This window comes from Rhododendron vialii, chromosome 10a (genome assembly GCF_030253575.1).
Source record: "Rhododendron vialii isolate Sample 1 chromosome 10a, ASM3025357v1".
Taxonomy (NCBI): Eukaryota; Viridiplantae; Streptophyta; class Magnoliopsida; order Ericales; family Ericaceae; genus Rhododendron; species Rhododendron vialii.
The window spans coordinates 2,154,221-2,180,524 of NC_080566.1; the positions used below are offsets into that span (position 1 = coordinate 2,154,221).

A 26,304-nucleotide genomic window follows, 5' to 3' on the forward strand; every position below is an offset into this window, starting at 1 on the left:
TATTCAACTTTTTTTTTAAAAATGTAATTAAGGAGTGAATATTCAATGCCCTACAGACATTGCCACGTAGAGCCCCGACTCTCTCTCCACCACACATGTGATCCAAGAAATCAAAAAAATGACACCATGCACAATCGAATATTCACCTTTGTTAGAAGCAGTATATAATTAAGGAGTGAATATTCAAAGCCCTATAGGCATTACCGTGCGAAGCCCAAACTTTCTCCCCAACACACATGTGGTGGAGAGAGAGAATTGCGGTTTTAAGAAGTTAAAAAAACGACACCACAATTGAATATTCACCTCTCTTTTTTTAAAGTATGTAACTAAAGAGCGAATATTCAATGCCTCAGACGCATTGCCATGTGGAGGCCCAACGATCCCAGTCTTTTCCTATTTCTATGCATGAAAATATATGCAAATGTGTCATTCTAGCCACACTTCTATTCAAAGTTTATGTAGGAACAGTTTATCAAAAGTTCGAAACAAACATAGCATTAGGTCAATCACTTCTTCATTACTCCCTTCCTAGGTTAAGTTTCGCTAAGATTTTTGAACTTTTTCTTGTTTTGTCCTTCGATATTTCAAAAAATATTTGGTTTGTCTTACCAAGGCGAATAAAAAAAGTAGAAAATTATGACTTTTAACCAAATATTTTTAATGAGAAGGGGTTAGGATTGGACTATGGATACCAAGTCTTAAGAGGTATTGCTAATACCCCCAATTTGGGGTCTTGCTAATTCCATGGGATTCATAGCCCGGAGTAGTTTTTGGGTTACCAAACAAGGAATTAGAAAGCCATTGAGATTATTAAGTCCAATCCCAAGGCTGAAAGGGTTAACAAACTGGGTCATTTGGTTGCCCCAATTTATCTAACCTTTTTTACCTTGACTAATCTTGGCCTTCTATAAAAGCCGAAATTTGAAACCCGAGTGTTGGTGGGTTCAAAAAGTCTACACCCACCGCTGGCTGGAGTAGTGGTAGGTTTTTTGGGGCCCACCACCACGTCAATGAGCGGTGAAATGCAATGGTAGGCAATGACGGATCCAGAATTTACACAAGGTGAGGGGCACAAACTTTTAAGAAAAAAAATAAAATAAAGCACGATTATGCGGAACAAAATAAGTAGTAAAAAGCATCCGTCATTGAGGTAAAAAAACAAGCAGAAATGCTACACACACATACAATCTGTGCACAGATTGTGCACAGATTTTGTTGTGGGGCCCACCACGGGTCCCACACAAATCATCCGAGCCGTTCATTAAATGTAAAATATTTTTTCAAGGGTCCCCGTAAAAAATAATCTCAATCCGATACCTATAGATACTCAATCCAATCGTATAACTTTTCATTATCCGAAAATTTGAATGAAAAGTTAGATGGTTGGATGAAACACCTATAGGTATTGGATTGAGCTTATTTTTTACAGGGACCCTTGAAAAAATGTTTTACATTTAATGAACGGCTTGGATGATTTGTGTGAGACCCGTGGTGGGCCCCACAACGAAATCTGTGCATAATCTGTGCACAAAAATCTGTACCGGTAGCAGGACTCAAAAACAAGCTAGTAAGTAAATAAAGACCAATTTTTTTCAAACAATCAAAAGATACATCAAGAGCTCTAATTTGTTTGCAAAAAGAATCAAACAATTAAGATTGACAATATGTCCTATATAGGAGTAGTTTCTAGCTTAACATTATTCTTCTAAGTCCTAAACCAACATTAAAACCTTGAAATTTCAAGTTGCAAAACTCAATTTGAATAGAAATTATTGGGTAGCTCCTAGGCACTGGATAATTTTTCCTTATGGAGGTGTTTGTAGGGAGAGAGAAGGGGAGAAAAAGTAAATGTCAAGTCCAATTGAAAACCCATTTAGAGCATCTCCAATCCACCTCTATTTCTCCAAAATAGAGGATGGATGTGACACATTGAGGGGAGATTTTGTAATTTATTTCATTTTTTCTTTATTTTTTGTACTTTTTGGGAGAATCTTTGAGGGACCCACCGTCCTTTTTAGAGTTTGGTCCTCCAAAAGTAAATTTGGTCCTCTAAAAATGGAGGATCAAAAGTAAATTTGGAGTACAAAATTCCTCCAAACTCTAAAAAGGACGGTGGGTCCCTCAAAAATTCTCCCAAAAAAGTACAAAAAGTGAAGAAAAAATAGAATAAATTACAAAATCTCCCCTCAATGTGTTACATCCATCTTCTATTTTGGATTGATTGGAGATGCTCTTATATGCGTGTGTATGGAGTGAGAGAGAGAGAGAGAGAGAGAGGGGGGGGGGGGGGGGGGCTGGTATGTTTGGGTGTAGCAACATATGACAGCTGGAAAAATATAACTGGGAAACGGTAGGTGTAGACTTCTTTGTGGGGTGGGGGGTGGGGGTTGTTATCTTTTAGTATTTTAGGTTCAAAATCTTTAATATGCTATAACTTCTTCGGACGCGGTCCTTACAAAAAGTTTTGTTTTGGTTTTAATTAGGACCTTCGCAAGTGGACGGTAAAATTGGTTTTCCAAAATTAGTTTAGGTACGCGTAAGTTAATCCAGATACCTAAATTTTTCAAAGGGAGAGCAGAGATTCGAAATCTTGTATGAGTTGCATTGGAACAACAGAAAATACTTAAATTAAGTAGGAATTTTTTTTGTCATTCATTAATTTTAATTTACTCTGTCCTAGGGAACTTAAGAGGGAATGTGTGCTTACGGAAATCAAATTATGTCCATATAGTTTAAAGGAAGCACAAATTGCAGCCCACTTCACTTGCATGCAAGTAGGGTTTTTTTTTTTTTTTTGTGTCACATTGTATACATCATCAAGATGTTAGTTAAGAGAGTTAGTAAATTAATTCACAAAAAATTAATAAGCTATTCATAACCGTGAACCCCACTTCGGCCTTCGTGGGGCTTGAATTCTTGCCTCCACTGAAGGAGAAGGGTGAGAATACCACCTGAGCCAGCGTGGCTTCTCTGCAAGTAGGGTTAACAAAGTGTGTTTTTGCTTATGCATTGATTGGATGGTTGAAAGTGAAACTTTAAGTCGTATATTTGACCTGGAAATTTTGTTCATCTTTTAACCCAAAATTTTGATGTATGATGACCTGACGAACCCCTCACTTCAGGTGTTCAATTCTTTAAAAAGTCTCTCCACAGTTCAGTATTCACTGCTCCTTCGTCGCTTCTAATCTTACTATTTTGGACGGACTAAACTTTGAAAAACTCTTTTAGGAAAAGTTAAGAATTTTTAAAATTCGGACCATTGATTATAAAGACGGACGATGAAATATGAGCGGTGAAAATAGTATTGCTATCGATTCTTTACCTTAATAAATTACTACCACAAATTATTAGGGGTGTACACGGTCCGGATTGGTCCGGTTCTCTAGAAAATCAGTAATCGGACCATTTCAAACGGTTTTAGAAAATTGGGAACCAGAACCTAACCAATATATGCATGGAACCTAACCAGAACCTAACCGCAAGACCGGTTCGGTTTTGGTTCGGTTCCGGTTCTATCCAATAAGCATCAAACACTTATTTACAAAATATGAACTCATAAAATTAAAGAAATAGAAAGATAATTTCGTGGAATAGGAAAGGAAGGAAGAAAATAAAAGCTTTCCTAATAAATGAAATTTCATCTCTAAATAAATTAAGTTTAGCAAGGAAAAGATTAACCTACCAAATTCGAGTACATATTTAATTACACACACATAAGTATATCTATATTTATCTTAGTTTTAAACGGTCCGGTTCGATTCTAACTACGGTTCATTAATTGAGAACCAATAACCGAACCAAAATTAACGGTTCTTATTTTTTTGGAACCATAACCTGACCATAGAACCACAGAACCGGACCAAATTGGACGGTTCGGTTCGGATCGGACCGATTTTACGGTTCGGGCGGTTTTCTTGAACACCCCTACAAATTATCATAAACATTTTTCTACGTTATATCTGACGGAGTAGTTTATTATTATTAGGAAGGGGAGTTTATTACTCCGTATTTATTAGGAAGGGGGCTATAAAGACACAGAGAATTGAAAAGAAACGAGCGGCGCTCATTGTAAAGAAAAGATGGAGGGTGGTGGCGCGAACTCCAACAATGCTTCTCCAGTAGAAGTCAGATGTGGCGCCTCGGAATTGTAGGATTCCATCCCCCCCTTCTCCTTCTCTCTCTCTCTAGAATGTATCTATACACAACAAAATTTCGTGTTCTTTGAATCTCTGTGGTGCTTCTCTTAGGTTTGTGCTCCAGATCCTCTAAAGAGCGGCAAGAATTCGGTTCGAAACTCGGAGCATTTTTGCTTCGATTAATCAGGAAAGGGTACTTTTTAAGAGTAAGTTTCGATGTGTTGTTTTTTTATTTTTATGTCCGAAACATTTTGTCTCGATTAATCCCTCTGTACGGGGATTCCTTTGAGATTCGAATCTTAGACCTTCTAATCTAAGGAGGGAGCAAATCCGCCAACGCCATGACCAAGACGGCTTGGCCAACTCCTTTGGGTTGTTTCGATGTGTAGACATGTGGGAAAACTTGCTGCTGGGTTTAATACCTTTTTGATAGGAAATCCAGATACGAGTTTGCTGTTTTGATTTAAGGCCTCACCATAATTTTTCTGGATCCTGGTTTGGTTGTTTAGTTGATAATTTTCTGTTTTGATTGCGTGTAGGTTAGAGCATCTCCAATGGCCTAAACAAATGGGGTTTTTCATCAAATTGCCTAGCCTAAGCCCAGAAAACCCAGACGCAGCAGACTAGCGCCACGCTCGGGCATTTGGTTGTCTGCTACAGTAGCTCGTTTGGGCCAGCGAGGTACTGTAGCTCTCGCTCCCCCCTCTCTCTCTCTCTCTCTCCCCCTCTCCTCTTCACAGCGTTGGCTCCGGCGTTTGTATTGGAGGCTTCGTCGTTTTTGCCGTCGTTGGCTCCGGCGCCAGATTCACAGCGTTGGCTCCGGCGTTTGTATTGGAGGCTTCGTCGTTTTTGCCGTCGTTGGCTCCGGCGCCAGATTCACAGCGTTGGCTCCGGCGTTTGTATTGGAGGCTTCGTCGTTTTTGCCGTCGTTGGCTCCGGCGCCAGATTTCAGCAGGGATTTCAATTTGTGGGTTTGTGGGTTTTCAATTTCTGTTTTTGGATTTGTGGGTTTGGTGGATCTGTGGTATGCAGAGATGATTTGTGGTTTGGTTGGTGGGTCTGCGATTTGGGTGTTTTATTCCGGCAAGTTTTCCGATTGAGATGGTGGGATGGTGGTGGCCAATCGAGATGGTGCGGTTTGCTGATTTATGGTATTCAATTTTGGTTGAGTTCAATTTGTGGGTGTTCTTGAATTGCATTTGCCGATTGATTTGGTTCAGTTTGAGGTTGATTTGTGGGTTGTTTAAGTTCAATTTCGGATTGCATTTTCTGATTAGTGTGTTCTTGAACTGCATTTTCCGATTTCCGATTTCAGTTTGAGGTTGCATTTCAAGAGGCTAGGGTTCATGAATTAAAAAATGGTAATTGGGATTTGAATAGCCCAATTGCTTAGGCTGTTGGAAGATTCATACTTGTAAGGGATAGTTAAACTAGTATTTTGGCCTTTTGGATAGTCTATTTGCCTAGAATTGGTTTGAGCCTATTGGAGATGCTCTTAGGTAGTTGTTTGGTCATTCGTGCCTTCCTCATGAGTAGGTCTTTTTGGGCTTTTGAGTTTTGAAACACCTTTGATTCTCTGCCGCATGTAGTTTATTTATTTATTTATTTTTAATCTCTTGCCGATTCCTTAATTTGGTGAAAGCAATTTTAGGTCATATTATGTTGTTTTTGTCTCTTGTTTTCTCTAAATACCTTGTTGGGCTTGTGAAGCCTGATTCGATTTAGGTTATAAGTATTACATGCAGTAGCCAACGTATCTCGTACTCTCTTCAATTCTATTTCATAGTAGAAACTAGTATAAACCGTGGATGTACTCAACTACACAATTAGGGAACCACGTAAAAAATTAAATGAAATTCTTTGTGTCTTGTTTTCTATTCCTGATTATTCTCTGTGCGAGTGTGCTTGTTGGTTTGGCTGATTTCTCAAACATACCCAATTGTTTGCTCGGAGGAAGATGTGGAAGAACAACAAACCGATTACAATGGAAATAGTTTCCATTTTCACTTTGAGAAGAAGATTTACGCTCTAATATGAGAGAAATACAATTGGGCTATAAATCAAATGGACGCACGTAGAAGAAAATAAAGCACAATAGCATGTAAAATATAGCACGATACCTATATATGTGGATCCAGGAAAATTTCCTATGTCCACGAATCATACAAGTTTTCACTACCATGAGCTCCTAGGAGACTTAACATCATATATGCTAGCGTTTACGTCGATGAGGAACCGTAACAGGCTTTGATAGTTGATGAATGCTACTAATAAAGTTTCACAAGCCCAACAAATACAACTATATGACTTCGTTCTGTGGAGTGTTTTCATTCTCCAGAGAGCATGGGCTTCTTTTCCTCTTCCTTTCTCAGCAACTCAGCCTATGATGGAGAATTCGAATAAGGAAGCTTTTTGAGGTTGATGTAGTTACAGGCTCAGTTCACATGAAATAACAATAGCAAGTTTTTTTCGTGCATGTCTGCTGAAATGAGGAAATTTATTTTCTAGAAGTCATGATTTGGTATTTACTCACAAACTCTTCTTGCCTTGCAGGAGAATTCCAATGGCTGCTAGTATAGCTAGTGGAAGCAGTAATCTGCCTTTCAAAGAGATGATCTGCAAGGGACAAGGTTGCAGACAAACTTCTTTGGTCTCAGGTGTAACTTTTCAGAGATTTGCAAAGAAGGATCTATTGTGGTAAGTAATAAGGAGCAACCTTATAGCATTTACCTTGTTTAATGGTAAATTGTTTGCTTTATTTTTCATGTGTTTACTGGCTTACTGCACATGTGCTGAATTGGATTCTGAGATGATATACCTTCCTGGCCCAAATATGTTATGCTTGAGGGCTAACTGATTTTTTCTGGAAACATGATTGTTTTGATGCTCCAGCAGCTCATATCATATCAACTTTCTGGTTCAGAGTATTAATTTAACAATCTTTTTGCAAAAGACTGGATGCTTTAGGAAATCCGACAGTTTTTTTTCTGTTTCTTGCTTACATATTGGATGTATTGGCTCACAAACACCCCTCCAAAGAGATTTGTTCATTTTTATCATAGAATTTTGTGCTAGGGATTATGGAAACTTATAGCAGTTTAGAATTTTGTATACTCCTTGAACACATGAAGATTGGCCCACTGATTTGAAAAATTAAATCTGCATGCACTTTATAGCATGTGTACATCATGGAAGCATTTGTAGTCCTCTTCATAGTCTAAATTCTACATCACAAAAGCAGAGGATTCACACATTTTGCATGTATATGCAATTCTAAGTTTAGAGGCTTGGTGTTTTGTTCAACTAGGTCATCTGCTGGGGCTTCCAAGTTTTTGAAAGTTCAGAGATGTAATGTCTCCTGTTCTGTAATTAACGTGAATTCAAAGCCCCTTGGAACAATCACTGCATCTGGTCTGAGAGATGGAACAACAAAGTATTTCGACTTTGCTGTGATTGGTAGTGGAGTTGCTGGACTTCGCTATGCTCTTGAAGTTGCCAAACATGGAACTGTTGCAGTGATTACTAAGGCTGAGCCTCATGAAAGCAACACAAACTATGCCCAGGGTGGTGTAAGTGCTGTTTTGTGCCCTCTAGACTCTGTGGAGAATCACATGCGGGATACGATGGTAGCAGGGGCTTATCTATGTGATGAGGAGACCGTTAGAGTAAGCTTCTGACTAATGTCTGAAATTAAAGTTCATTACCTCTTATCTCTTCCACAGATCATATTTTGTTGTGTTAATATCTCAAATTCTCTGCAGCCAACTTATACTTGTATCATTTGTGATTCAGCTGTTTATGATGGTATTAATGAGGCATATATGGTAGTCAAGTCAATGATAGAATTGTAATGGTGGCCCAGCCATATGCAGACACTCACTTACACTGCAATATAGTAGTGCAGTTCATTGTTAATCCAGTTGGAAATTGCTTGCTGGATGCACGTACTCAATATTTAATTGGGTAAAGTCCACCAATGGCGATATTGATGGTCTGACCAAAGAACCCCAGTATCATAAGCAACTATAAATCTTTCCATCTATCAACAGACAAGTAGGATATCATGTTGGGTTCTAATGATATGAATACGATATTTGCTAAGTTGAAATGCTGGAATTGAAAGTTGTATCATAAATGACCAGTAACTACTGTATTTCATCAGAACTTGTTTCCGATATCATGGTAGTTATTTTCAAATACTTCGAGGCCTGCCAGCTTAATGTTGATAATGAGGCCGCCTCAAGATTTAGTTACTCTATCCAGGTTGTCTGTACTGAAGGACCTGACCGAATTCGTGAATTGATCGCTATGGGTGCATCATTTGATCACGGAGAGGATGGAAACTTGCATCTGGCGAGGGAAGGGGGTCACTCGCACCACAGAATTGTTCACGCTGCTGATATGACCGGGAGAGAAATTGAGAGGGCGCTTTTGGAAGCGGTTGTCAATGACCCTAATATTTTCATGTTTGAACACCATTTTGCAGTAGATTTGCTGACTTCTCAGGTTTGCTTCCTCCTTGAATTGTAACTACTCTGATTTTGAATTGGCTTAACCAAATGAACATGCCATAATATTGATCATAACATTCTCTCACCAAATGGAGACAAGTGTAATTTGTAAAAGGGTTATTAGCTGTAGATATGTACTGTCAATAGGACCCTCCAAGATTGGATATTGTACACAGGATTTCAGTATCATAATTAAATATTGCTGGCTTTTCAGGATGGTTCGGACACAGTTTGTCATGGCGTTGACACATTGAATACTGAAACACAAGAGGTGAGGAAAGTGGTTCTTGATTGCATTCTTTGTCTTCCTTGTTAAAACATGGGATTCTACATTGTTCTCCGTTAGGAAACTGCAAATATTGATTCTTACCTTTCACTATTACTGTTTTGTTTCTTTGAACTTGTAGGCTGTACGGTTTTTTTCGAAGGTCACTTTGCTTGCATCAGGTGGGGCTGGACATATCTATCCATCAACCACAAATCCTCCGGTAGTGTTGTCTTCTTCAGTTTTTTCAGCTCTTTCAAGTTTGTGCTTGTTCTTGGAAAATGTGTAGCTATGGCATTTAGAGTGATAAGCACTGAATGAACATATATACAAGCATCTTGTTTTCTAGAGGGTGTTAAGACGGTGATAGTTGGAAAGGATATGGCCAATTATGAAAGCTGATCTGATTTGTTTCCATAGTTACGAAGGCAAACCTTCGCTTTTCTGGCTTGACTGCTGCACTTATGATGAATAAAAAACTGATTTCTAGTTGATAGAAATGATATTCAAATGCGGATGATTTCATCACTAGAACTCCTGAATGATCCTAATAAGTAAGCAGTTAAAGCTTCATTTAATCTACAAAAGATAAATTCAATCATAAACACATCCCTCTCAGGGGTTGTCTGGAAGCGCACCTTTACAGCCAACGTATGGCATTTGAGGTTGACCATTTGAGATTGTTCTTTTCATTATAATTTCCTATTAAGTGTAAACATCAAGTTGTTTTCTTGCAAAATGTCAAAAGATATACAAATTGCAATTGCGATGGTTTCACGCTCTTCCTCCCTTTCTGGAAGTATTGGTTTCCTGCTTAAGTCTCTCTTATTATACATTCCATCAGCTTATGGTTGGTCGTGCCAAGTTACGTTCTGAAAGCTTTGTTCTCTTCCCTGTTTTTGCAAGTGTTGTATCCACATCATATTGTAAGCTTTCAGTTTGCTATGACCTTGTCTACTTGAAAGAATTTGCGTATTGGCTGATGGAAGATGCAAGTTGCATTTCTGTCCTGTTTTACATATATTTCTTTCTTTAGGCAGTTATACATAGCTCCATTTTTATACTCGCTTGATATATTCTTATAGGTAGCCACTGGTGATGGAATCGCAATGGCCCATCGTGCTCAAGCTGTTGTTTCCAACATGGAGTACGTCCTAATTGATACATTGGCAGGAAATATCTAATTAATTCCTGTCATCGTAATGTCAAACATATTATATTTCGAAAACAAAAATGTTATGCGAAGGAACCACTATCCTAAACAAAGTATGCGACATGGCATGGATTAAAAACCACATTACCTGTTCTTGTATTATCCGCATGGTTTAAGTGAAATGATTTGGTCAACAAAGAATGGAGATTGAGTTTACGATTATCAAATTCATCTTACCATCATTATGATCGAGAACACAGATTTTATTTCAAAGTTAAATCTTGAACTACATCCAATTTGTAGGATACTTGGACCAATTCTGGAAAAGATTGCACTAGTGACTCTGGTTTTTCTGTTATTTTGTTACCAGATTTGTTCAGTTCCACCCAACTGCCTTAGCAGACGAAGGCCTTCCCATCAAACCATCCAAGACCCGGGAAAATGCTTTTCTGATTACCGAAGCTGTGAGAGGTGATGGAGGAATCCTCTACAATCTAAACATGGAAAGGTTCATGCCTCTCTATGACGAGAGGGCAGAACTTGCTCCTAGAGATGTGGTAGCCAGAAGCATCGACGATCAACTCAAGAAACGCAGTGAGAAGTATGTTCTCCTTGACATAAGCCACAAACCCAGAGAAAAAATTCTCTCCCACTTCCCCAACATAGCCGCTGAGTGCCTCCGGTACGGCCTAGACATCACCCGCCAACCTATTCCGGTAGTTCCTGCCGCTCACTACATGTGTGGCGGAGTTCGTGCCGGGCTCCAGGGGGAGACGAATGTGCGTGGCTTATACGTGGCGGGTGAGGTGGCTTGCACTGGCCTCCATGGAGCTAACCGACTTGCCAGCAATTCCTTGCTTGAGGCACTTGTTTTCGCTCGAAGAGCAGTGCAACCCTCAATAGACCACAAGAAGAACACTAAAATTGATCTTAATGATGAGGATGTGTGGGGTCGCCCAATTGTGCCTATATCGCTTGGAAGAGATGCGTTGGAAAAAATTGTGAAGAACACAAAGGAGGTAAGGAAGGAGTTGCAATTGATCATGTGGGAGTACGTTGGAATCGTGCGATCGACTACTAGGCTGAAAACCGCAGAACAAAGGATTGGGGAGCTGGAGTTGAGATGGGAAGCCTATTTGTTTCAGCATGGGTGGGACCCGACTATGGTGGGGCTTGAGGCTTGTGAAATGAGGAACTTATTTTGCTGTGCTAAGCTTGTGGTTAGCAGTGCCCTAGCTAGGCATGAGAGTCGTGGACTTCATTACACTACCGATTTCCCTAACCTAGAGGAAAGCAAGAGGCTTCCAACGGTTATCTTCCCTTGTACACGAGTGAATGGCACCTGGAGTTCACGCCAACTTCACAAGCAACACAATTGATGATTTCGGAATCTTCATTCTTCCATTTCCGAAGTTAGATTCAGTGAATAGCCTACAAGATTGATGTTTGTTGTGTAGTATTAGGGTAACCACAGTTTGTTATATTTTGATTCTTGTTCTTGTTCTTTTTTTTTTTTGCTTCATAATTCTTGCAACAAATAAAGAGAGAAAATGTGTTGCAGATTTGCATTCCTGTATCGAGATCGATCATAATATATAGATTTGAAGTCCTCTGCTGGGAATCTTTTTAGCTGTCAACTTGTATTTGCATCATTATGTAGCATTGGACTTGTATGTATGTTTTGCACCTAGTTGTAGTTTTCTATTGGTAGTTCTCCTTTGAAGAAGGGTGGCTGATATCCTTGAAGGATCTGAGTTTGGGGAAAACGCTTGTACGACCTCGTTTGATAACTATAATAGATTTGGTGGGATTCGTGGAATAACACTCCACCTCGATCGACAATGTGGAACGGAAGGCAGGTTTTTTGTGCTCGAATCTGTTTTTTGTTAGTCACATGTCAGAAGGATCGTTTACACGAAGCTATAGTTCTTTTACAGCAGCCCGCTCCCGGCACCAGTCGATTGATAAGGAATGTGCTTCGCAACGCGTTTACTCCATTTTGTGAAGATTCTCTACGTCACTCTTGCGAGCTGAACCCGAGCCATGCCAATGATCCGAATTATTCTATAGTGATTGCTATTGGTATAACAATGGTTTCTTGAAAATATGACAACCAATATGAGTAGTACGATAATACGACGTGAATTCAATTTTTTGGATCAACCTATTTTTTTGGGTGAATACTTGTTTTACCCATAAGAGCTTAAAAAGTGATCAGATTATACGATTGATATGGGCCCATGGTGTGCCCAAGGGTCGGGTTTGCACGAATCCAATCGCTATATCAAGAGACATAAATCCGGGGTTTGAATCTTTATCATTTTTATTTTTTATCGTCGAATCTTTATCGTCCAAATTTCCATATGTTTTTCGTATTACCAAATGTAAAAATGGAAAACAAATGGGAAACATACCACGATGTAGGATTTGACCAAACTGTCGTAATAACAATGTGAATTAACCCGATTTAGCAGCGAATGGGGCGACATGTCGTGCTCTCAATTCCATTCTGCTAACCCAATTTGCGGATCCACCACAAAAAATTTCAGTCACTTGTGCATATAAATCTGAATATCCAAAAAAGAGGCTACGCGCGACTTTCTTTTTCTTTGAACTGATAGATCAGAGAGAGGGGGGGAGGTTGCTTTACAGCAACCCCTGGAAGGCTAGGAGGATAATATGGCAATTTGGGTACTCGGGATTTTGCTTTTTGTGGTGGTGAGTGGAGGAAATAAGGGCGGTGTCGCCGCCAGCGGTGGTGGTGGTGGTTGTGGGTTTCCGGCAGTTTACACTTTCGGAGACGACAATTCGGACACCGGAGGAAATGCAGCTGCCTTGGATAATTTGGTTTTGCCTAATGGCCAGACTTTCTTCGGCAAGCCTTCTGGCAGATACTGCGACGGCCGTCTCATTATTGATTTCATAGGTAAAAGACAGTAATTCATAACTGAACGCTCTCTTTTCTTTTGTCTTTCCTCTCATGAGACTAGTGGTGGGGTCCGGAGATCTATAGGGCGGACTGCCCTACAAGGTTGTCGTCTAATAGCAAGTTTGGCGGCCCGATAGAGAGTCGTTCGCCATTTTTGGGCCGAATTTTAACAATGATGAGATTTGTCACGAGCATCGACTTGCTCTAAGTTAACTTGTGGAGCTTAAGAGGCTATTAATGGAGAAATCTGAAAATGCAAAGGAAAACATAGAAAAATGACGCTGTAACGAACCTAAATTCGTTTGTCGAAATTATTGCAACTTTCTAAACATTTGCTATCCCGAACCCCGACGTAATTACCTCCTCACACTGTCACACACTTGTATGAGATATGAAGGAACATTACTAGAAGAACGCCAAATAATCTCTTTAAGTAGCAATTTCTTGCACCGTAAACTAGACAAATGATGCCGATTGGGACGAAATCTTCAGAAAACAAGACATATCGGTCAGATTTTACTTACTTACAGTGAAGCGTACGTAAATTTGTCCAAAAAATTGTTCAGATTTCTCTGTTTGTCAAGTCTGCTTCACTATTTTCATGAATTAATTTTTTTTCCATTTCACTGCAGCTGAGCACTTGGGTTTGCCGTTCTTGAGTGCGTACCTAGACTCGTACGGCTCAAATTTCAGCCATGGTGCTAATTTTGCGATGGGGGGCGAGTACGTGGCGAAGGATGATAGCGGGTTAAGCCTTGGAGGCCAGGTCTTTCAGTTCATTCAGTTCAAGTCGCGCACCACTGCCCTATATAATCAACTCAAGGACCATAGTCAGCTCTCTCTCTCTCTCTCTCTCTCTCTCTCTCTCTCTCTCTCTCTCTCTCATACACATACAAATCATGAGTTTATTGCCCCTTGCCAGACCTAGTTTCATAATCAGTTCCTTTCATATTGTAGATCTCGTCGAAATTTCTAAGTCGGATTAAAAGTAACGTTGATTGGATACGAATCAAAATGTGATTGAAATAGGAATCGAAATTGAGTTCTGCACACATTGGATCGGAACTTAGCAAAATTCAGTTATGAGTTATTTTTGTATTCTGATCGCTTACTAATTGATAGCATGATTATAACCCACAATTTTATGTTTCAACGAAATCTACACGATGAACGGAATCGATTACTGAACTACGTTTGGCAAGGGGTCGAGGAATGCTAAATTGTAGGATGCATAGATTTTCTTATGATTCTCTTCGTTTCTTCCTCTTTTCCTCTCTCCAAACGGGAGCCATTTACATTGGGTACGATTATTTTGACAGGCGTAGAAGAATCACCACTTAAAAGCATACTTCCGAGGCCCGAGGACTTCTCAAAAGCTTTATACATAATCGACATGGGGCAGAACGATCTAGCAAATTCTACATTTTACTTCCCTACAAATGCTACGTTATTACTGCAGTACGCCCGAAGCGTAACTATTCCTAAAATGATATTAGAGTTTTCTAGATTGATATCTGTAAGTAGAACATTCTCACGGATATGTTTACATTGGTCTTAACCGGAGAAATTGCATCTTCAACATCACATGGTGTTCGTTTTGTTAAATCATGAGGGACGAGAATATTGGACTAATTTACTAAATAACCAGAAGTAAGCGATCATTATTGAAATTAACGTATTAGGCACCAAAAAGACACATAAAGCTTACGTTAGGTTCCATAAAAATACATGTGTTTCACTATAGTTATAATTGTCCAAATTTGATTGAAATCGAAAACTTCAATAACGAAACTGATAAAATTGTCATATGAGAAACCAAAGTGACACACAATTCATAGTATGGGGACCATTGACGTAATTTACTAAATTTTGAAATTACACCCGTCTCCCTCTACATATAATCTCGCACCGATGAGTCAACTACAATATTACTTAGGAAAACAATTGGGACACAAATCAAGACACAGATGTATTTATAGCCATTCGGTCTGTATGGATATCATATATTCACATGCAACACGTAGGGTTCACGTGCATCAGACGCTTTAAAACATTGTTATTTTTTGATCTGTGTTTGAACACCGAGTCTGCAGTATTATTCTATTACTTATCCCTTATTACTAATCTTAGCAACGAATGGATAGAGGATTGTCTTGGAAGTTGCAAAAACAAAAAGAAAATAAGACAAAGTAAGATTGAGGGAGAAAGTAAGAGAAAAATCTTAAGAAAAATGTACTTTTTAAAATAAAAAAATTGAGGAGGGAGATTTTTTTATTTTCTCTCCTTTTCTTTTCCTTTCCTAGCTTCCAAACAAATCCTGAGAATTATTGTTATGCAGATCCTCCATGAGTATGAAGGGGCAATGTTCTTCTGGATACACAACGTCGGTCCAATCGGTTGCCTGCCACACACCGTCAAGTCCTGCCTAAAGGCAATCCAAGGGTGTGAATTGGATCAAAATGGGTGTGCCAAATTTAGAGATGAAATGGCTCAAGAATTCAACGGGTTGTTGAAGGAGGAAGTTTCCAAGGCCAGGGGAAAATACCCAAAGGCGACGTTCACTTACGTCGATTTGTATGCAGCTAAACACAATCTCATCACCCAGGCAAAGAATCTAGGTACGTAAGGTGTCTTACAAGTGCAAGTCTTCAATTTGACTCTCGATTCTTTGGGCTACATTTCCCGCGAGCGAAAGCTCGTGCAAAATAGCTTCAAAAAAGGGCTTCGATATATGATGCGACCATGTGGCTTTTTTTTTTCGCGACGGTACAACCATGTGCACTTAAGCTTGCTGTTGCTGGATCGGTTCTGATTATAAAAACTTGTGCACTGAATATGTCATGTAACGATTTTCTGCTTTGGGTGTAGGTTTCGAGGATCCGATGGAATTCTGTTGCGGGAGTTACGACGACGTGTACGTACGATGCGGGCAAAAGCCGTTAAACGGAAATGGAACAGTGATTGGAAGTACTAGTACATGCAAGGATCCATCGAAATACATAAGCTGGGATGGAATTCATTTCACTGAGAAGGCCAACCAGTTGGTTGCAGAACTCATCCTCAATGGCTCCTTATCCGACCCTCCAATTTCTCTTTCTGAGGCTTGTCGTAATCCATGAGTCAATATAGATTTGTCACTCACAAATCACAATATATAGATATGGATGATTTTTTTTTACTACTGGCCTAACATGTGTACACATCAATGCATAATATTATGTTCAACGACTCGTTTTTTTTTCTTTTATGTCAACGTTTGTGAGTCTCACGTGCATCTTGTGGGACGTACGAGCGCGTATCAATGCATAATAATATGTACGATAAATTCCATAAACAAAATACTCTATATGCCATCAAGGTATTGTCCATGCATTGATAAGTCCTTCGGTCCCAACAAGAACATAGAAAATAAGATTATGATTCTATGAATGATACAGTTGTTGTCGTCACAATTCTATCTTGAATGGGGTTTATAAATATCAATTTATGAAATGCACATTTACAATTACATATAAAAGGACTAGTAATTAATGCTTTCTAAATATAGTCTAAATGAAGTATCAAACCCCACTTTTTCGAAGATTTTTTTTTAATTTTTGGATAGAATGGTTGTTTTTAACACCATCTCATATGAGGTGAGTTCCGAATATGTGTACGGTCCCACCTTATGCGATAGGAGCGTTACAAATAATCGTGAATTAGAAAAAGTTTCCTTCTCCCAACAAAAATCTACTTAAAAATTTTCATTTTAAGAAATAAGCTTCAAACATGGTCCATCTAACCAAGTTCATAAAATAGTCTAACACAACAAATGTTACCAAATCTGTGTAATTCCGTTAGAAGCATTTAACATCAGATATATTAAGAATGTATAATCATATGAGATTTCAACTCGAATTCAATTTTCTGAACGTCCACTCACTCAAAAGTGACACCCTGGCCTATCGCACTTATTTCTTTAACTGACCTAGAAAAATAGAAAAGCAAAATAGTTCCAAAATTACATACAACCAAGTCAGGGGTAGAATTTGAAACTCTGCTACCCAATAGGCTCCAACAAAAAACCTACAATCTTCAATATCAGACAGATCATGAAACTCCAAACCATCTAATTAAACCAACAGCTTAAGTTGTATGTAGTATTGAACAACAATTTTGTTCTCTTACCTAGTAGTTAAAAAGAAAAAGAATCTGCCGCACGTGAAGAATTACTATTAGCCGCAAAGAATTACTCTTAGGCGCGAAGAATTACTGTTGGCTGCAACGAATTACTCCTGGTAACAAAAAATTACTCCTGGCCGCGAAAAATTACTTTTTGCCGCAAAGAATTACACCTGGTCGCGAAGAATTACTCATGGCTGCGAAGAATTACTTCTGACCGTGAAGAATTACTCTTACCCGCAAAGAATTACTTTTGGCCGTCAATAATTACACTTGGCCGCCAATAATTACTCTTGGCCGCATAGAATTGAGTGGTCAAGAGTAATTCTTAGCGGCCAAGAGCAATTATTGGCGGCCAAATGTAATTTTGTGCGGCCAAGAGTAATTATTGGCGTCCAAGTGTAATTCTATGCGGTTAAGAGTAATTCTTTGTGAACTCCTAATCTCAGCCATTGGCTTCAATAGTTGAGATGAAGTATCTTTTTTTTTTTTGTCTCCGGAACACTCCCATATATACATATATTTCAAATTAGCACAGAATTTGAAAAGTTAATGATATTCTTCTCCATTTTTTTGTGAAAAATTACAGAGACATTAATGTACAATTGTTAAAAGTAAATTATACAAAATATCGAGCTCGCAGAAAATTTATTTTTTTGTCTCATGCATCAAACAGGAACGACGCTAGTTTTAATTTATAATAGTGGGAATGCCCGTCGATGACAATTGTCTGATTGGGTTAGTTTGTTACGACACCCCTCAAACAATTATTTAAAATTATAGGAGTATTTAACAGCACTGAATAATCTTTACCATTCTTTCTTGTTTCTAATTACGAGAAGGAAATTGATTTTCGCGCACCAACTTTGCACGCAGACGCTCCACTTTTAACATGAAGTTATGCTCCACTTTGTATATGAAGTTGACTTCACGTTAAAAGTGGAGCGTCAAAATCACTATCCTTATGAGGAAAAAAAAAGGAAGATTAATTCCGTGGTGGGGAAGGATTCATGATCGTACGTGGTGAGCACTACTATTCTTTTATTTCCTATCCTATGTATATATATAGTACTTGAGAGAAGGATTTTTGTTTCTTATTTCATTCTCTGTTCGCAGTGGGACTTGGAAGGATTAACATCGGTTGATTTACCAAATTTGAATTGAGAATCCGTCGTTTTTTTTTTTTGGATAGGCGAGCACATCCATCTTATTGTTCTCATGGCTGCAATGTGTTCTTGTCTTTGTTGGCAAGATGATAGCATCTTCATTGACCCCTCGCAAGAAAATCGGGACGGGTATGGCTTTTTTGTCCTACTACGTACGGTTTCGTTATCAGTGCGAGAATCCTGATGATGTGGAAGTGCGGCACTCAAACCAGAGAGCATTCTTTGCGGGGTCGCCATCAACTTCTATCTGGAAACGAGGACCATAAGAGAACTCTTTGGTTACTTGTGCACGATTCGTACTTACCCGAGAGAGTTCAAGAGTCAATTGTGAATGATTCCATCATGAAGGCCGATTCAATGGCGAAGGATCGTAATAACGTGTATAGGAAAATACTACCCATTGCTGTGGATATTCTGATTAATTAGGAGTGAGGCTGCCGCGATTGCCAGGGACTGCGATCGATGAGGAGGTTGCCAGGCATAGGCGGGATCGGGGCTTGGCTTCGAGGGATGATGCATGATGCCATTGCCAGGGCGACGAGGGAGTCAATGCAAAGGCGGGATCGGGGCTTGGCTTCGAGGGATGATGATGCCATTGCCTGGGCGACGGGGGAGTCAATGCAAGTAATGAAATTTGTGCCTGCCACCAAGTCATCCGTTGAAGCATTGCAGAAAGTGACTGTTCTCGACGACAACAATTCATGTCTGGAAGTTGAAGAGTGCAGGATTTGCTTGGAGACTCTTTCGACTGGAGCCGAGGTTACTCGCATCGCATGCCTTGTTCTCATATATTTCATGGCGACTGCATCGTCCGCTGGCTACATAGTAGCAACTTGTGTCCTCTTTGTCGCTTTGCCATGCCATCCTGATTTATGAACTACGTACATATATGGTTCTAGTTTGCGATCAATGGCGGCTCCAGAAATTTGAATTAGAATGTTCAGAAATTATTTTAACTCTACTAAATGAAGTATATATTAATCAATAATATATGTGCAAGACCTCATATATTAGTATAATAGAGATGTGAAAATAACACATTTACAGCATCAATAATAGAGATGGAGAGAGAACGCAAAGCATGATATTTAAACCAATAGATTCTTCTTTCTCTTTTTTTTTTTTTCAATTTTTTCCAATTAGGATTGTGAGCTTTATTTAAGGTAATGCGTTCGGTGTTCAAATACGAATTACCTGGATTGATGGGTTGTAATTGGGTTGTGATAGAGTGTTCAATTGATTGAGTTAGGTGTTGAATTATTTTTGGGTTAGATGTTCAAGAATATTAGAGTTGGGTATTCATTAAAATTTGAGTTGGGTGTTCAAAGAAAGGTTAATCCTTAATTTTTACATGTATTATGAGGAAAAAAAAAATTATTGGGTGTTCATGTGACGGGTTTGAGCCAAGATTTCTTTCAACTCCACTTTCCCATTCAAGAACTTTCCGTAATAGTACAGGAGTAAATCTTGATCAATCGGGCCTCTAAATCAACTTCTCTTGTGATTAGGTTCAACTCCTCTTTCAAAGTATTGATCTAGACACAGTTGAGACTGAATCTGTTTTTCAAACATTCACGATCATACAAAGTAGGCCTACACAAATATCACCATTAAAACTTATTAAAAATCTAATGAATTCCCTATACCAGGGGAGAGAATTAAACAAGAGTTTACCTCTCCTCATATCTTCTGTATTTTACTACTCCGTAGTAGTAATTTACTTCACGAGATTTGCTACGTAAGAGGAAGGAGAAAAAGGTGGGGGAATAGAGGGAGACAGAGGGACAAAATCGGTAAGTCCAGTGACAAATGCAAATTGCACACACACCCTGTGCAAAAGTATTTGTGCCCAATTGACCCTACGTTTTGGAGCAATACTAGGAATCTCGAAAAGTTTTTTCGAAAATGTCTCCGAAAGAGAAATATTTCAAATTCACTTGGATTTTTGAGTCTCTGTTTACATCCGTTTTTGGCATCAAATCTTGAACTAGCACTGGAGGGTCATTTAGTTAGATATTAATTAAATTGGACCCATATCTATGAGTTGTCCGTGCTATAAATTAATGGGCCACATTAATTTTGCGGTTTGGAGCAAAGCTCAATTAATTAAAGCTCAAGTGAAGCGAGATACACCAAATAATTTTCCATGGAAGTTATTATTCGGAGTTTAATTTGAAAAAGAATGGCGGCATGTGTTTGTTCCAAATGTGGAGTGGTCCATGATGCAGGGGCAGCAGTTGGGTTTTTACTTGGTAGTTACAAGCATGGACACTTGGCATTCAAAGAGCCAAGGAAGGAAGTTATTTCCTAAGACACGGGACATATGGCATTCTATGGAGAAACAATTAGCCCATTATTACTTTGAGATTCTTCATTTTCAAAGAAGATGGACGTGAATTAACTTTTCATAATCGCCACTTTGGAGGGAAAATTGGAGGATCATGGGACACTTGTCATCACCAAATGAAGGCGGGAAATTCAAGTGAGGCTAAAACCGTATGGATCTTGGCCTATAAATATGAGAACTCAAGACATAAAAATGGTTCAACAACTCAAAGTCCAGCGCTTAAACCAAAGTTTTTCCAGCAAAGCACCTATTTTACTTTTCTTGTACCAACTAAATTATTTCATCAAGTAATTTAGGGTTCTTTACTTTGCCGTTGTATCAAACTTTATTATTCCGATATAATAAAGTTCTTTTTTACGTTGTTACTTGTTTCCTACACGGTTTGGAAATTACTAAGTTTACGCTCGTTGTGGCAAAACCACGAATCGTTACTGCGATCTAGCTCTTAGGTTCGTAGCACTTTCGCCGTTACAGTTACGAAGTCAGAAAGGGGACATCCAGTCTTACGTTAGACACGACAAGTCTTGGCACATCCGCGCTTAGTCCTTGAGCCATTTCGTGACCAAACAGTCCCGCAATACATTAAAGTGAATCTCAATCATTAATTTCGCTTTCGGGGACATTAATTTTTTGAAAAGCCTTTCTGGATCCCTAGAATTATTGTACGTTTTTATATTTGGAAAGCTTTACATAATATCATAGCCGGTCCTGACATTTCGGGATCCTAATTTTTCTTTGTGGCTTATAAGCTTGGTACATAACTTTTTTTAAGCTTACATATTGGATACTAAAACTAATTTGGAATCCTAATTTATACCAAATTATTTTTAGGGAGCCTAAGGTGAGCACTTCTTGAGCCTTAGCTCAGTGCCGCCTCTGCATAATATGTACGAATGGATTCCATTAAAAAAAAAAAAAAATACTCTATATGCCATAATGCTAGTGTCCATTCATTGTTAGTGCAATTTCAAAAACTCGAGGGCACGTGCCTCCCCAGGTTCCCCTTGTGCATCCAATACCTCTGACTACGGAAAAATTAAGTACTTTTCAAATCAAAACATTATGCGAGCATAAGAAAATTAGGAGAAAAAAAAAGTGGTACGCGGGTTTCAGTAAGATGGTCACATGTTCGAGTCCCATTCTATGGTGGTAAGCATTGATTCCTTTCCGTAGTTTCAGGAGACTTGTGCACTTGGAAATCCGCGTTGGGTTACCTGTCCTACTTCTTGGATAGTTACCTATAAATGGGGTCCTCTGTACCATACACAAGCCCAAAATTTTTGGATCAAACGCCTAAAATTCGCATTCATTTTCACACATATAAAAGCTTGAACAAGCCACTAAACTGATTCTGCGTGACTTTTTCTCTCAGTTTAATTGAGAGAAACAAAGGTTGCCTTGTAAAAGGCAAAACCATGAGGTCTAGGCTTGCAATTTGGGCATTTGGGGTGGTGCTTCTTCTTTTGGTGGGTGGACAAAATGGTGGTGTTTTTGGCTCAGGGAACTGTGGGTTTCCGGCCCTATTCAATTTCGGAGACTCGAATTCGGACACCGGGGCAGCATCGTCCGCCGGCGGTGAAAAGCTTCTGCCGTTCGGCGTAACCATCGGAAAGAAGTCCAAAAGGATCTGCGACGGTCGGGTCATCATTGACTTTCTTGGTAAGGTTTGCATCCTGCTAGCGAGTGTGACAAAACTGTACCACCATCACGTTAATATCACATCATTTTAAACGATATTTTCGGTACAATTTTACTACGTATATTGATCCTTCTTTCTTCTCCCTATTTTGCTACGAAATCGTTTAATTGCTTAATTCTGTCTGTGCAGCTGAGGATTTGGGATTGCCATATTTGAATGCAACAGTGGACTCAATTGGGACAAGTTATAAGCACGGGGCTAATTTTGCAACCGGAGGTTGCAGGATCATTCCAAACAACCTATATAGTAGTACTCTTCTACCTTTCAACCTAGACGTCCAAATCTCTCAATTCTTACGATTCAAGTCGCGCAGCGTCGCCCTTTATAAGAAACTCAGCAACAATAGTGAGCTCTCTCTCTCTCTCTCTCTGGCTTAAACATTTATTAGGTCATGATCAAGGGCGGAACTAGAATTACATGATCCAAAAGTTTAGTGACTTGCATTGAAAATTTTGATTAACCTAAGTATTGGAAATTCTCTAAAAATCTTTCAAATTTACTAAAAAGACAAATATAACAATATCAGTCTTTTAAATATAACCCTTCAAGTTGTCATACTGCCTAGTTTCTCAAAATAAGCCCCCGGTTTTTTTCTTTTCGTTCTTATTTAAATTTTTTTTTTTTGTATTTGTTAGCTTTGCGTCAAAATTTTGTAGATTATAGATCCGTCTCAACATGAGGAATCGGAAAGGAAATTTGGGTAAAAATCATAATTTTTTACTTTTTTGATTTCTCTTGTCGAGACAAACCAATAATCCACAAAAAACTGACGCAAAACTAACAAATGAGGAAAAAAAATTGAATTAGGACAAAATGAAAAAAAAGCCCCAGGCTTTATTCGAGGAAACTAGGCCAAGAAAATTATAGACTTACAAAATATTTAGAGAATTAACCTACTTGTCAATAATGTGAGCCCAGAAGAGAAGAATGGGCAGAGATATCGTGAGCCCAAATCTTATTGGATACTATTTTTCTATTAAAATTAAGTCTGAAAAGAGAGCCAAACAGAGTAGACTTGAATCCACACATACATGTATTATGAGCACATCTAATTCACATTAGATTTTGGAAGATATTGAATGGGTTCAGATTTTCTCCGGTTGAAGTTTGGATTGAACGGGACAGCCTAAAACTAGACCATACATTGGTATAATCAACGATTCGGATTTGGGTCTCGTACCAGTAAGAGCCTTTGAGTTCGAACCATTACTTGCAACAACGGCCGATCCAGATTTGGACAGTCTCGTCCAGTCCAAAATGCTTTACAAAATGCTGATACGGTTGGTAAAATGGTGGGCATTTCTCTTACTACAGGCATAAACCCACTATTGAAAAGCATCCTCCCGGAGCCCAAAGTCTTCTCAAAGGCTCTTTACACCATTGACATTGGCCAAAATGACATTGCCTCTGCCTCTGGCTATGGCCCAAAACCACCTGCAATTCTCGATCAATTCTACAATTCTGTACAGGTAAACGCACTAATTGGCCTATGTGTTCAGAATGGAAATTGAGAAAATGACTTAGGCCTCGTTCTCCTAAATAAAATACTAATTGCTTATTGTTCAAATAAGTACTTATTTTTTGAAGTAAATGTGATATATTGTGAGGGATGATGCTATGGTGTCCCCAATCATTTTGGGGACACCGTAATTTTTGGCATAACTTCACCATTATGAGCATAACTAAAACCCATTACAAGCATAACAGAACCCAAACAAAGCATAACCAAGGAATATCCAAAAAAGCAACCAAGGCATAACAAAACCCAACCAATGCCTTGCTATGATTCTATTATGCTCATAATGGTTTTGGTTATGCTCATAATGGGTTTTGGTTATATTCGTAATGGTTTTGTTATGCCAAAAGTTACGGTATCCCCGACATCACCGGGGACACCAAAGTCATTCCCTATTGGGAGAGAATGATCTGTCTTGTAAAGTGAAAAAATGAGTACTTAAATAATAAGAACTTTCGCGGAACGAAGCCTAATTTAGGTCTTTTGCAAACTTCTACAAATTCTTAGTCCCGATGGAACAAATTTAACCAGTTTGATTGTCTTCACCCGCCTAAATAGTAGGTGAACATTATCCACCTAGCTCTTTTTTTTTTTTTAACCCACCTCCACCTTATGTAAGGTGCCAGGTTTTGACGGCACAATTTTGTTCGCTTTGCTCGCCACACGCAACGGACGGTCCCATACCCGGACATACACGTGGCCATCGCCCTACTTTGTTTCTCTTGAAATTTTTCTAAGAAAAGACCTTTTATTAGGGTCCGCGGATCTCCTCCTCTCTCTCTCTCTCTCCGTCTTGATTTGTGTTCTTATATGGTTGCAGCGGCTACTGAGCAACGGAGCAAAGTTCCTGTGGGTCCACAACACGGGCCCGTTCGGGTGCCTGCCGTGGCAGCGTCTGGCGAAATGCAAGCAAGATGGTTCTCCATGTGCCGCCGCAGACGAGCACGGTTGCGTGAAGGGTGACAACAATGTGGCTCAGCAGTTCAATGATGAGCTCAAGGATAGGGTTAACAAGCTGAGGGCAAAGTACCCAGGCTCAGCCATTACCCTTGTGGATGTCTACTCTGCTAAATACTCTCTGTTTGTCAACCCAAACAGTCAAGGTATATTATAAACCAACCCAAGTAGTCTTACAGGGTTCGACTTAGATTATTACAAGTACTGTCGATGTTAGTCCATCAGCTCGAATTCAGAACCTCCGGATACGTCACTGCTGACCAGTGACCAGTGGACTAGTAGCAGTTTTATATCGCTTCCCAGACATCGTTTTGTTAATTAAGATTTTAGAGTTAGAACCCCTAGCTAAAAATACTTATGTCAATTGCAAAACCACTAGAAACTACCGAAATCGCGAATGAATTTAAGTACAAAAGGCTCACCTCAAAAGGCAAAAATTCTTTTTGATTTTGTTTCTACGGAGTATTTTTCCTTGGATGTGATTTCAGGATTCGACGAACCATTCAAGTACTGCTGTGGAGCTCCGGGGATTAATTGTGGCGCGAGAGACCTAGAAATTGCCGGAAACTACTCGCAAAACTACGAACTTGCGAAGCTCACCGGACCCGTATGCAAAGATCCGTCGAAGTACATTATCTGGGATGGGATTCACTACACAGAGGCTGCCAATAGAATCGTAGCAAAGCTCATTGCCGATGGTTCCCATTCTGACCCTCCGGTACCCATCACTCAGGCTTGTCATAAGCGCTAACGGCCTGTTTGTCGATGGAATACAGAGGGCGGATATACTATCGACCTGGATAGTATATTCGAACTAATTATATAATTGCCTGAGTTAAACTGTATAATTTGCCATATTTGCAAACCCAATTCTGTCAATTTACCACCATTCAACAATATGATATATAGTGGAATCTATACATACTTTTTCCTGTGATGTCTCCATACTATTTCATCAATTTCTTTGTGATTCCTCTTTAATCTTTTTATGTTCAAGTATGATGTACAACACAAACAGAAACTACACAAGCTTTTTTTTTTTTTTTACTGGACATGGCTTGCCGTAGGGACTGCACCGTGGCCGGTTTTTGGTACATGCCGGGTTCATTTTCATGATCGGAGTTGTTCATGTCGTAGAACTCATCAAGACTTAAGCTATGTCAAAAATCATGTTAATCGAATAGCACTAATTAATATCTAATCGAAGTGATTTATTTTTTATTAAGTGTGTTTGATTCGGTGTGGCCAAATCCAATTTCGGAAACATAAATGCACTCTTGATCAGGTATTATATATTCATATCCGATAAACATAATATTTGGCATGGCTCAAGTTCTCGAGGAGTTCTACGACTTGAACGAACTTGGGGGCCTGTTGTGCACCTATTGTGCATCATCTCAGTTGTTCGTTTGTGTTTTAGGCGGTCCAAATTTTAAGAAAACATTTTCAGACCAGGGAAGAGCT

The 26,304-nt window shown here is 39.1% G+C and overlaps 3 protein-coding genes across 4 annotated transcripts; all 3 read left to right on the top strand.

Annotated features, from left to right (window-relative positions):
• The first annotated feature begins 4,012 nt into the window (after positions 1-4,012).
• On the top strand, positions 4,013-11,702 carry LOC131304843 (L-aspartate oxidase 2-a, chloroplastic). Of its 2 annotated transcripts, XM_058332278.1 has the most exons (9): positions 4,118-4,147; positions 4,248-4,342; positions 6,690-6,833; positions 7,444-7,801; positions 8,400-8,642; positions 8,862-8,918; positions 9,055-9,135; positions 9,998-10,059; positions 10,436-11,702. In XM_058332278.1, exons 3-9 carry the CDS (start codon positions 6,700-6,702, stop codon positions 11,442-11,444), a joined length of 1,944 nt encoding a protein of 647 aa, XP_058188261.1. In that variant the 5' UTR covers positions 4,118-4,147; positions 4,248-4,342; positions 6,690-6,699; the 3' UTR covers positions 11,445-11,702. The 2 variants fall into 2 exon arrangements, with proteins under 2 accessions (XP_058188260.1, XP_058188261.1); XM_058332277.1 differs by lacking the exon at positions 4,248-4,342 and having other exon boundaries at positions 4,013-4,147.
• A 941-nt stretch (positions 11,703-12,643) lies between these two features.
• Positions 12,644-16,219, top strand: LOC131304844 (GDSL esterase/lipase ACHE-like). The gene is made up of 5 exons (XM_058332279.1): positions 12,644-12,991; positions 13,627-13,824; positions 14,314-14,510; positions 15,333-15,612; positions 15,863-16,219. The coding sequence occupies exons 1-5, from the start codon at positions 12,745-12,747 to the stop codon at positions 16,111-16,113; spliced, it is 1,173 nt and encodes a 390-aa protein (XP_058188262.1). The 5' UTR covers positions 12,644-12,744; the 3' UTR covers positions 16,114-16,219.
• A 5,727-nt stretch (positions 16,220-21,946) lies between these two features.
• Positions 21,947-25,778, top strand: LOC131304845 (GDSL esterase/lipase At3g27950-like). The gene is made up of 5 exons (XM_058332280.1): positions 21,947-22,327; positions 22,497-22,712; positions 23,682-23,836; positions 24,704-24,986; positions 25,329-25,778. The coding sequence occupies exons 1-5, from the start codon at positions 22,084-22,086 to the stop codon at positions 25,589-25,591; spliced, it is 1,161 nt and encodes a 386-aa protein (XP_058188263.1). The 5' UTR covers positions 21,947-22,083; the 3' UTR covers positions 25,592-25,778.
• Positions 25,779-26,304: the final 526 nt, after the last annotated feature.

Bases quoted from the DNA above. Each gene is read 5' to 3' on its own strand.
- LOC131304845 (XM_058332280.1), top strand. From the start codon at position 22,084: ATGAGGTCTAGGCTTGCAATTTGGGCATTTGGGGTGGTGCTTCTTCTT. The intron at 23,837-24,703 runs GTAAACGCACTA...ATATGGTTGCAG, and splicing joins AATTCTACAATTCTGTACAG to CGGCTACTGAGCAACGGAGC. The intron at 24,987-25,328 runs GTATATTATAAA...ATGTGATTTCAG, and splicing joins TGTCAACCCAAACAGTCAAG to GATTCGACGAACCATTCAAG.
- LOC131304843 (XM_058332277.1), top strand. From the start codon at position 4,080: ATGGAGGGTGGTGGCGCGAACTCCAACAATGCTTCTCCAGTAGAAGTC. The intron at 4,148-6,689 runs GTAGGATTCCAT...CTTGCCTTGCAG, and splicing joins AGATGTGGCGCCTCGGAATT to GAGAATTCCAATGGCTGCTA. The intron at 8,919-9,054 runs GTGAGGAAAGTG...TTGAACTTGTAG, and splicing joins TGAATACTGAAACACAAGAG to GCTGTACGGTTTTTTTCGAA.
- LOC131304844 (XM_058332279.1), top strand. From the start codon at position 12,745: ATGGCAATTTGGGTACTCGGGATTTTGCTTTTTGTGGTGGTGAGTGGA. The intron at 12,992-13,626 runs GTAAAAGACAGT...ATTTCACTGCAG, and splicing joins TCTCATTATTGATTTCATAG to CTGAGCACTTGGGTTTGCCG. The intron at 13,825-14,313 runs GTCAGCTCTCTC...TTATTTTGACAG, and splicing joins TAATCAACTCAAGGACCATA to GCGTAGAAGAATCACCACTT.